At 34.8% G+C, this 12,653-nt stretch overlaps 1 protein-coding gene across 5 annotated transcripts in view; it reads right to left on the bottom strand.

The window, feature by feature from the left end:
* The window catches only part of NTRK3 (neurotrophic receptor tyrosine kinase 3), a 376,727-nt gene that overhangs the window by 3,195 nt on the left and 360,879 nt on the right, over positions 1 to 12,653 (bottom strand). For 4 of the 5 annotated variants that reach the window (XM_081291778.1, XM_081291779.1, XM_081291777.1 and 1 more), the window contains 2 exons: positions 7,425 to 7,466; positions 2,552 to 2,710 (listed from right to left, as the gene is read on the bottom strand). In XM_081291778.1, the coding sequence (XP_081147904.1) occupies positions 2,552 to 2,710; positions 7,425 to 7,466 (201 nt within the window). The remainder of the gene's footprint in view (positions 1 to 2,551; positions 2,711 to 7,424; positions 7,467 to 12,653) is intronic. The other variant, XM_081291780.1, reaches the window with a different exon arrangement.

Consider the following 12,653-nt stretch of genomic DNA (forward strand, 5'->3'; position numbering starts at 1 on the left):
GTTTTATTAAGGACAAATGAGATTAAGAAAAGGGACTGGATGGCTCTACATACTGAGGCAGTGGCCATATAGAGAAGTGGGAAGAAAACAAATAATGAAATAATGCATGCCTGGACCAACCTCAGCAGGCCACTTTAGAACTGTCTATAATTTGCAGTTCATTTCCCATTCCTCAAAGACATTTTTTTTTCCTTTGTGATGCTAGGGATCAGACCCAGGGACTCACATATGCTAGGCAAGTGCTCTACCACTGAGCTACATTCCCAATCCAGACACTTCTTCACTAATGCTGATCACGTGTATTCTCAAAGTTTCATCTTCTAGTTTGAAGGTTAATTTTCACTTGTCTCTCACTCCACCACCATGTAGCTTTGAGAAAGTTACTTCCCCTGAACCTCAGTTTCCACATTTGAAGATTGGTGGTATGATTAAAAATACACAGAATAATCTCTAACTCAGTAGCAAATGCTGAACAAGTGCTGTTTCCCTTCTCTGCCCCTGTTCCCCTGTAGTCAATTGGGCTAGAGAACTGCTTTATTTTTTCTTTGCTATCTTTCCATGCTGCTTAACAGGGTCTTATCCTGGGTTTTGTCTCAGGTCACTTTGACCTGGAATGGGCTGTCAGACCATCATTGTGTCAGAATCCTCCTGGTCCTATTCACCCTGGAGACGGCAACAGTTCACAAGGCTCATTCTTATGCCACCACTGATTAAATTTCCTTCTGGTAGTAAAGCCCCATTTCCACTTCCTGTAACCTTCACTTCCATGAAAAAGAATCCAGTTGAAACTGCTACGGCAGTTGCTGATGCTAACATCAAAAGCACTCAGTAGTGTCTCTCCATTATCAGTAACTGCCAGTGCCTGGCTGCTGTGGTGGGTGGAGGCTGGGAGGGGGCTGAGACAGGAAACCTGCCTTCAAGGTCATTGCCTCACCAGGCAGTCTTAGAAGACACCACAAACACCCTGTAAGCTACTATGAACCACTCAGTTACCCAGGACAAGTTTTCTGCTAAGACCAACAATACCTTCATCCAGAGCCTTTCTTTTCTCTGGCTACCAAAATACGTGGAAGCTGTGTTCAGGTGCATGCTGAGCACAAGCACCTGAAAGTTTTCATGTGTGCTCCCCCCAAGGAAAACATTTTTTTTAAAGCACCATAAAGAATATGACATATTCTCTTACCTTATTTTAAAAGGTTATACAGTGTTTTGTCCTATTTTTGGAAATGTGGTCAGGCCCCACTGAGCTTCTGAATAGTAAGATATTACAGATTTAGAGAAATGCCTTCTTTTCAGTCTTTGAAATTCACTTAATTAAGTGGTCAGGACATAGGAGAGCACAGATGAATATAGCTTTCAAGAAGAAAGAAACTGTCTTGAATATAAAATAAGATTTCAATACTAAAAGGTCCTAATGTTTACATTTTCCCAGAAAACAGAAGACCATAAAAAGAATTGCAATGTATTATAAGTGAGCTGGGTTGGGAGACAAATCCCCTTCAGGTCTATGAACTATACTGAATCCCCCACAGGCAATATGGCTCTGGTCTACACTCAACTGAGAAGCAGTTTGGAAGGTTTGGAAGCAGAAGGGTCCTGTGACCACAGCCCAGGCTCTGTCCCTGCTCCTGGGGTTCTCACCTCCAAGGCTGTCTACTCCAGGATTCCAAATAATCCCCCTTCCTTAGTACTGAATCTCAACAAGTGTTTTTGTGAAAATTATTAAATTACTACAGCTAAAGTGCTTAGGAAAGTGCCTAGTGCTAAATGTGATCTATTATTAAAATTCATTCACTTTCATTTTTATTGTTATTTAAATTAAAATTATAAAAATATTGTGTTTATTATTATGCTTACTGTTATGACTTATTTTATTCCTAGAAATTCACACAGCACTCTCTCCATTATAGGTACTTGACTTTCTCAGTTCACCATCTTATACATCGTTGGGGCTGGTATGCCTAAAACCCTTGGGGATCCAGATTCCTTGGGCATACCTGGTAGTAGGTATTTCCACAAGATGGCACAATTGAAAAACTCATTGTTGTTCTTTGTTTTCCTTTCCTGTCTTGGTTAAACACTTGTGATTTTTAACTATAGAAGAACAAATAAAACCATGACTTTTATCTCCATTTAGACATCGGATTTCATGCCCTTTTGACAATGATACTATATTTCTTATGGTTACAATTTTTCCCCACTCGAAATCCCACTCCCTTTTTCTTTTCAAGTTCCAGGGCTTAACCACTGATCCATCTCCTGACCCCATTTTTATTTTTCATTTTAAGAAAATGAAAAGGGTCTCACCAAGTTGCTTAGGGCCTTGGTAAATTGCTGAGGCTGGCTTCGAACTTGCGGTCCTCCTGCCTCAGATTCCTGAATCACTAGAATTACAGGCATGTACCACCACACTCAGAAAGCTTCCCCCTCTGCTTACTTATGTCTACATCCATTTTGCTAGCCCAATTGATGTTTTGTACACTATGGCCAATTCCTGGCCTGAGCTACAATCTTTCCCCCAATCAGGATTCCTGTGTGCCCCCCTTTTTACCTCTGTGTTTGAGAGCTGAAACCATGGCTGTTTTCCATAGGTGAAGATCTCCCAAAGGATCACCCCGAAGCTCCACACATCACTCTCTGTAGTGAACTTCCGGTACATGATGCTTTCAGGGGGCATCCAGCGGATGGGGAGCATAGTGTGTCCTCCCACCTAAAAAGGGTCAAGACAGAGGCACAGAGAGTGACCAGATGACCAGAATCAGTCACGTCTTTCTGTAAGTTTCATGTGAAGATACAATCTCTTCCATGCATCATATTCTAAGATGGCTACTACTTGATGCAACTTGTATCAGAGGGTGAGTGGAGACACTGACATCTGAGACTAAAACACTGGAGGCAGCTAGAGTAGCAGTAAGAAATAACACCTGAAGAAGGTAGTTTCCTTGATACTAAGTGTGAAGAAAGACCACAAGGTGATCTGAAGTAAGAGAGAAGGTTTCAGAATCCAGTGCTACCATAAAAATCTTAAAATCTTCTAGAGGAAAGTCTGCAGAGTCCCTGAGCAAGCTGCCCAGTATCAAGTATTTGCAGACATCAAGTTAGCCTTGTTGGCCAATGTGGGGAGGGCACAATGTAGTCCACGGGAATCTCATAGGTAAAACCATGACTAGCTCCTACCTGTCAATCCTAAATTTCTTACCACATTTTGGGATTTCACGCCAAGGGACAGGGAAGTTCCAAGAGCATGGAAAAACCACATACTAATAAGATGTCAGGTGGACAGAGGGAAATAATGACAGTTTTTAATAATATCTCAAAAGTCAATAAGGAAGACAGTCTTTAATGTGGCCTAAGAAGACTATCAGCCATTTGTGGATTTACTGATCTGAGGGCAACAGAAAGCCACTAACAAGAGCCAACATTCAGGGTATTTTTTTTCCTTAAAAGGATGTCAGGGACAGCCACATTCCCCAGCAGGTCGAGAATATTATCAGCAGTGGAAGAAAATTCACAACATGTTTTAAAACTCAGGAAGTAACTGCATCATTATTAAATACAGATTCAAAAATTGGAACATTGGGCAGACACATGGAATTTGTTGAGGCAAAAGTGCTTACTATTGATAAAAAAGAGTTCTTTATAAATGTTCTGATAAACAATTAACTCAAAGTTTTTATTTCTGAGGTGGATGAGCTAGAGGAATAATAATAATGAACATTTAAAGAATGATTTGGGAGATGGGCAATCTTGTTTCTCTAAAGCGAAGTCATGTTTGCCTTATCCACTTGAAGTATTTTAGAAGATAACAGATAATAAGGGTTTGCAGAACAGTTGTTTTCAACCTGGGATTTTATAATCAGGAAAGGTCTATATCTATTTTGAAAACAATTGAAGATATTTGTTTCAAACAAGCAAAAACAGAAATTTTACTACACACAATCCTTCATTAATAAAGCAGAAATTAATTGAGGATATATTTGAAAAAAAAGAGAAAAGAATCCAAGATAAACAATGATTTGGAACATTACGAATAATACAGAGCAAATAAGCTACAAGAATGCAGCTTAAATTCAAATAACAGTTGCTAATTTGGTAGTAAAAGGTAATACTATACTAATAAGGGCTTTCTATAAAATAGAGAAAAAGTAAATAATAATACCAATAATGCTAATAGTACCACCACTGTTACTACAAACATCTATCTGGAATGAAATTTCCATATAATTTCAACCATAAATGCATAAAAGAGTATATACAGAAAAAAATTAAAAGCCTGATAAAGGAAAATCTGCAGAGTCCCTGAGCAAGCTGTCCAGTACCAAATATTTGCAGACATCAAGTTAGCCTTGTGGCCAATGGGGGGAGGGCACAATGTAGTCCACGGGCATCTCGTAGGTAAAACCACAATTAGCTCCTGAATTTATAAATTTATTATTTAGAAAGGAGGGGAAAAGGCTACAGATAGTGATCAATGGTTGGTTATGACAGTTTAAATGTGCTTTCTAAAGTTTTAAAGCAACTTCCAGAAGAATAGAAGTGTACATCTAACTTCCTAACCATTTTCAGGAAAACAGAACCAAAATCTTTAACCAATACCAAAAAGACTACAGAAAGAGGAATAGCAATAGTTAGACCACAAAATTAAAAAGAGGTTTAGAATTATTACTGTAGACAATAAGTATAAACAGGTTGTAATACCTCTTAAGTGAGAGAAAAATTAAGGGTTTAAAAAAACAGGATTCATGTTATTTAGAAAAGTCATATCTAAAATAAAATCGCAAAAAATACTAAAAATAAAAGAAAAAATACAAGCAATAAAAGGAAAATATAATCAACCTATATATGTATATACACAAATATATAGGCATATATTATATATGCCTATATATGCAAGTATAAACATATACTTTTGTGTATACATATATACATATATATGACCAATAATATTACTTTTATTGATTATTTTTATACATTTTGTATTTTTCACATGTGTATATAAAAACAGACTTACAAATGTCAGGAATAAGTTGGAAAAAAAGTAGTTTGTATCATATTTTCAGTATACTTAATACTTAATATCATATTTAAAGATAGAAAAATTTACTATTATGGTAATCATGAATACTATGCTCCAATTAACATAGCAGCACTATATAAAATATGTGTGTATACAGTATACACACACACACACACACACACACACACACACATATATATATATATATATATAGTAAAATTGGGCATAAACCAAAACTAACAAACCTATCATTATAATGGAAAATTAAAACACTTCTTTCACAAATTAAAATATCAAAATGACAACATAAATGAAAAGACATTTTTTAAAATATGAATAATGAGTTGTGATGGATAAATATGTTGTGTGATGGTTTATGTCATTCAGACTCCTTAAAAATAATTACCTTAAATTAAAATATTTATAGAAACCAACCACATAATAAACCTCAAAGAAAATCTGAAATTCTAAGAGGAAAAAGATAAAGAATAAAAGCAAAAAACACTTTCTTCATCAAATAAAACAAAATAGAAATTAACAACAAAAGTTTAATTTTTTAAATGGTTTTCTTTGGGCAATTAAAAACCTAATAAAGAAAACATAAAAATAAAATTTAAAACTATATATTATAGTAAAAATGGGAGTTCAAAACCCAATTGAGTCTAATGTATGACAGATGATATATCATGAGCTCTGTAATGTTTTGAGCAATCAATAAAAAAACTATATATTATAATATTAACTAATGTCCTACTCATTAAATCCTGTGGAATATAGTGAAAGTAATTTGGAGGGGATAATATAGCATCTAAACACTATTTTAAAAATTCTTAAAATATAACTAAACTAAATAAGGATCCAAGGTAAAAGACAGAGAGACCTAAAAACAAACGTAGGAAAAGTAAAAGGCACTAAATAATAAAGACAAAATAAAATGAATATGGATCGATTGGTATCAAACAAAACAGAGTAAAACAAACAACCAAAAAGGGGAAAAGAGCAGACTCGGTCTGCACAGTCAATTGCTAGTTCTTTCAAAAGTTATATAAATGTATGGCAAGGTTAATAAGGGATGCAGAGGAGATAATTTGAAATACAACAATAATTTGAAAATAAAGATTCAGTGATTGGTTTACTAGAAAATATTAATGAAATGTAGAAAACATGAATATAAAAACCACTGCAATTCTAGTAAAAAGTCTATACATAAAAAATGTCATAGGTTTAGATGGTTTTATGATTGTATGATTGAGTTCTACTAACATTTTCTATCTTATTTATATTTTTCCAAAGCAAAAAAAAATGACAGAAATGTTCTCAAACCACTTCTGTGGCTTGAATATTTCTTTTTTTTCCCCCTTGCTTTTTTTCCCCTTTGGCTTGAAATTTCTGATAACAAAATCAGTCAAGCCTAACATGTAACCTTAAATACATAAATATAGAATTTTAATCTATGTATGTATAGAACTATCTCTGTTATGAATAGTCTCCAAATCTGAATGACACATCAAATCAGCAGCAAATCACAGAAATCCCACACATAATTGAAGAATGTTTATAACAGAAATGCAAGAATGCATCAACATTAAGAAATCTGGTTTAATTTACTAAATGGAAAATAAAAGAAAAAAAATCCTTTGAGAAGATGCCAAAATTTTCCAATGCCCTTTTATGATTAAAAGCTCTAATCCCTTAGTAATAGAATATAACTTCCTTTATTCAGCACACTAAATATCATACTAACTGATAAAACCTTAGAAGCAATTAAAAGTATTATAGACTTAATAAATTATCCAGATATAAAAGGATAACACAATAGTCAAACTCTTCTCACATGTCAGTAGCAATGACTTCAAAATGCACTGGAAAATAAAATTATTTGTACAATAGCAACAAAATGTTTAAAACCCTGAGACATAATCCTTAGCAGAAAATATACAATTCTATTTAAATAAAAGTGTTGAAAAAAAAAGCAGAAAAGAAGACCTAAATAAATGAATTTTTTATAATTCCCTCAAAAAGAAGAATCAATATCACAAACGTCTCATTCTTCCCTCAAAATAGTCTAAAAGTTCAAAACAATATAGATAAAAACCCCAATGGAATGGTTTATGGAAATCAACAACATGAATCCAAATTCATCTAGAGTAGTAAATACTTGATAAAAACTTGTTGAAATTAGAACAATGATGGAGATTTGCTCTATGAGCAAAATATTTTATTGAACTATGTAATGAACACATTGTAGTTTGGCATAGGGATAGACAAATTTATTAATGGAACAAACTCAAAGTCTAGAGGCAGACCCATATGTAAATATTGGAGTTTAATATATGAAATGATGGGTTAGTAATTAAAGTGTTGGGACAATGAACTATTCATTAAGAAAATACACTTAGATACCTACCTCACACCATATACAAAAATCATTTCCAGATGGATTAAAGAGCTAAACATAAAAACAAAACAATAATAATATTAGAAGAAAACTTACAAAAGTATTTGTATAACCTCAGGAGTGGAAGGCCTTCCTACATAAGACATATATGTTCAAGAAGCCATACAGGATAATATTTTGCAATATAGCTTATTAAATTAAATATATTTGCATAGCACAAGACAAAATAATCATAGTTAAAAGACAAATGAGATAAAATATTTGCAATTATGTAACAAACAAGGAATTAAAAAAAAACATATAATACAAAGTACTCCTTCAAATTAGTTAGCAAACACAACCAACAGAAAGAGTTAAAAGAGACGAACAGATGATCCACCAGACAGCTACCAATAGCCACAAATGTATGAGGAGATGACAATTAAAACAACAAGAGACACATTTCTGAAAGTCATTTGAGAAAAATGGAAAAGAATGTATATTATCTGGTGCTTGAGGGATATGAGGAATTAGTCTCCAGTGCCACTGGCAAGATTGGGACACCTTTTCTGAGAGCAAATTCTTTTAGAATCTGTTCACACTAAAGGTACAAGTGCCTTTGACCAGCAATTCATTTGTAGGTGTCTTAGGGAAAACATTTGCTCTTGTAGGTGCTAATATTTAATTGAAGACATTTATTTTGTTGTTTCAAAGGGCGGACAATAGTATTCACTAAAGGTATATTCAATGATCAAAAAGGAAATGGCAGAGCTATGTGTACTGATATGTAAGTATGTCCAGATATATCAAACGAAAATGCAAGTTGCTAAAAAATATATTTGAGCATTCTCATTCCTATAAAAATGGATATATGCATACACAAGCAAATATATAGTACCGTGCAACTTGGCAAACACATGGAAAGAGGTCCTGAAAACTAGTGAACTGGTGGTTTCCTCTAGAGATGGAAGTGAGAATGAGTAGAGACCAAAGGAAACATTTCAGATTTCACTGTCTGTATTTCTGTACTGTTAGAAATGTCATGATGATCATGTATTACATTTGAAATTTTAAAAACAATAAAAGGAAATAATAACATGAATAAACAGAAACCAGCAGACCAACTTTAAGTTCTACATCAAAAGATATGTTTTTTTAAAAAAAATATTATTTTTGATAGAATATTATAGAATGGTTTATTGCATCTGATTTCTTCATTAAAGAAAAAGTAGCAGTCAGAAATATAGGAACATTACCCTTGATGGACAAATGTGAATAATGGAGTCCTCCAAAATGATGCTGGTGTATGTGTCATTTGATGATTTTTATTTACAATCCAGAAGATGTATTACAAATTGAAATCTATAAGTTTACAAAAAGGAGAAATTCAAGTGTACTGGGTATAAACTGTGATGAGCTTAAATGTTTGGACAGAAAAGTATTAGAAGGGTATTAACTGGTCACAGGGGAATCTTGATAAGATTCTCGCTAAGCAGCACCAGCAATGTGGGTAAAGTTTATACTGCACTCTTCCAGGAATGAACTAAAATATTTCAAGAGGTGATACAACAAAAACAGCAATAAATTGGAAGTTCAAAGCCCTGGATTTTGATCTGACTTTTGACAAGCACTTAACCTCTTTGAACTTCAATTTCCTTATCTTCAAAATGGGAGTTAAACACCAGTCCTGCCTAAGGTGATATTAGGTTGCAAAACCCATGAAGTGCAAAGGCGTACCCACAAAGTACAATAACTGCTCATTGTGTGTTTCTTTACATGATGTATGGCAGCGTAACAACTCTCATTTCCTAGAGTTTTCTTATTTCATGTAAAACTCAGTGCTGCTTTCCCTCCAAGGTGACCTTCATCATTCTCCCTCATGAAGAAACCCTGTCTGGGAAAGGTAGTGTTCAAACATTTCTTATAAAAGTTATTGACAAATATCCCCATGATAAAACCAAACCAGACATAAGTTAGCCAAAAATCAGTCTTTGTAATAAGAACAATATGAGTTAATTAAAAATTACTTCTGGACACTGCATACTGCATTCCTTATACATACTACATTCTCCAATAGACACCTCTACCATCCCTGTTTCACAGAAAAAAAAAAAAAAGAAGAAGAAGATAAGGTACCTTTTTCAAGCATTGAATAAGAAATGTTAGCCAATGATCTGAGATACCTTAAGGATCTTAAGGTAAGCCTTGAAACAGGAAGCGTAAATTAAAAGGCTCAGGAATAATTCTAGCAATAAAATAAGCACTTGGAGAGAAGCAGGGCTTTGAGTTGTAATAGGAAAGACCCCCATGCCTACCTTGAAGGATACCTTCCAACACCCTCTTCCAATTGTTCCAACCTCACACACAATCCCAATGAGGACAAGAGATACAAAACTCTGGAAGGACTTCTGCTCAAGAGACACTTTGCTAGTGCTAGAGGGTCAGGATGCTCAGGTTGTTTAGATGTCTGTTTGGAGGAATTAAAGGGTTATACAATCTTAGCACAAGCTCTCTTTTCTGTTTTTGTCTAGCCAGGACGGGGTCTAGCCAGGATTCATTAGGGTCTTTGCTCCTTTTGAATTACCAGGCATATTAATTCCAGAATGCAACCCCCATTTGCTGCATTATTAAGTCTGTTTCTCAGAAAAATGACCAGTCCAGACATATTGGGAGTCATCCTGGAACAGAACAAGGGAGTCTCTATCTCCATAAAATTGCTTTTATGTCCAGATTTCATGTATGGACACCAGAGGCACCTAATCAAGTCAGGCTTCAAGAGGTCCATTCAAAGGTCAACCACAAATCAAGAAATTGTAGGGGAAGGTCGTACAACTTCTTCAAAATCTAGTCAAATCTGGAAAACCAGTTTCTGAGACCTCTGGACCTTCTCCTGAGCAGAAGGGCGGGTACTCATTGTCCCTTGAGAAGGGAGTGTCCTTGACCTCTTGCCTACTGATATTTTACTAAACACTTTTGACAAATTTGCTTCCTGCTTCAGTTAGTCTGCCAAATAAGATACATGATGTCTACTTAAATTTGAATTTCAGATAAACAACAAATAGTTTTTAGTATAAGTATGTCCCAAATATTGCATGGGATATACTTATGTTTTTTTGGGGGGGTTGTTGTTGTTTTGTGTGTGTGTGTTTTTTGTTTTTTTGTCTGAAGTTCAAATTTAACCAGGCATTCTGTATTTGCATATGTTAAATCTGACAACACCAGATTTCAGACCTATATATCAGGAAATGGACATTATGCTCCCAACAAACCTTTTTATTTGCTGGGCTCTCTATGCTTGTTTCCGCCCTTCTCCTTGTCTGCCTTCTCCCTTGTTCTAAAGAAGACTGCTGAGCTAGTGTACTATGCAAGCAAAGCTCCCTTCTCTCTCCCCCTCTACTGTCCCAGTCTCTGCCTATTTCTCATTAACATCTTCCTGGATAGTGCCTATGACAGAGAGAAGCCTGTGCCAGAATCTTCCTCTATAAACACACTTCTGCTACCTTCTAGCTACAGATCCTTGGGCAAATTATTTGTCCTGTCTGGGATTCAATTTTCTTATCTGAAAATATGACTGGTAACTGTAATTGGCTTCTAGGATAATTCACCCAATTATATGTGCCTGATATGCTTGTTTAAAATGCAGATTCTTAGACTGTACCCTAAACTTAATGAAATTAGACCAGAGGTCATCAAACTACGACCCATCTCCTGCTATTGTAAATAAAGTTTTACAGCTGAGACAGGAGGATCACAAGTTCAAGACCAAACTCAGCAACTTAGTGAGGCCCTAAGCAACAGTGAGACCTTGTTTCAAAATAAAAGTAAAAAAAGGCTGGGGATGTAGGTCAGTGGTAAATTGCCCCTGGGTTAAATTCCCAGTGCCACAGGGAAAAAAAAAAAAAAAGGTTTTATAGTACACAGTCATGTTCATCTATTTCCTTATTGTTTAAAGCTATTTTCACACCACATAGGCCAAGTTGAATGTTGCAAATAAAAGCATATTAATGTTATGAATATATACTATCCGGTCCTTTACTGAAGAAGTTTATGACCTCTGAATTAGACTCAAAGGAATATCAGGATTGGAAGCTATAATTTTTTAATTGACAGAGATAATTTTTTTTAGTGTTACCAAAATCTTAATAATTCCCTAATTTCAAATATGATTGATTACACCTGACCAGGTATCTGGAGTCATGATCAGATTATACTGCTGTGGTGTGCTTTCTACTACAACACAATAGAGGTAAAGGATATGTTATAGTTTAGATATGAGGTGAAACTCATATGTGACACAATGCAAGAATGTTTAGAAGAAAAATGATTAGATTAAGAGAGTTTTAAAATAAGCAGTGGATTAATTCTTTGATATGGATTGACTGGGTGATAATTGCAGGCAGGTAAGATGTAGCTGAAGAAAGTAGGTCACTGGGGTTGTATCTTTGGGATTTATATTTTGTCCCTGGCAAGTGAAATATATTTATTCTCTCTCTCTCTCTCTCTCTCTCTCTCTCTCTCTCTCTCTCTCTTTCATAGTTGCCATGTCCTGCTTTCCTCTGCCACCACCTTTCTCCATGATGTTCTGTCTCTCCTTAGGCCCACAGCTATGGAATCAGCTGACCGTAAATTAAATCTCTGAAACCATGAGCCACAATAAACTTTTTCTCCTCTAAGTTGTCTTTTCCAGGTCTTTCGATTACAACAATGAAAATTTGACTAAAATAACATGTCTGTATTACTTTTTTGTGATGTTAAGACTGATCAGTAGATATAGTGTGATCATAATTCACCTAATGATTTTAGCACCCATGATGATCATTGCCCAAACCCATTATTTCATTAGTGGTTACAAAAAGGTGGCATTCTAAATATAGCATTCCCTCTGCATATATAGCTGAAAATCTTTTATTAAATAAAACTTTCCTTCATCAGCTATTTATTTATACTGATAGCAGTTTACACAGGACAGGCAAGATAACGCTCATTTTTTTTCTCTTTATTTACTACTTCTTAGAATAATGAATTCATTCCCTAGAATTTTCCTAAAGTAACCAATAAAAGTTTTATTTTTTTTATTACATTTTTAACACACACACACACACATACACGAAGTGTTTTATTCTATTGTAGTTATTATTTTTGATGTCTGGTGTCCCATCTCTGGCCATGGAAGACTCTTAAATTAATGCCTGTGTTGTCTCACATAACCCCTGTTGTCTTTGATAGCATCTTTGTTATCTGATTTGAAAGAAAAATCTA

The sequence above is a fragment of the Spermophilus citellus genome (genome assembly GCF_964194105.1).
Source record: "Spermophilus citellus genome assembly, chromosome: 4".
Classification (NCBI taxonomy): Eukaryota; Metazoa; Chordata; class Mammalia; order Rodentia; family Sciuridae; genus Spermophilus; species Spermophilus citellus.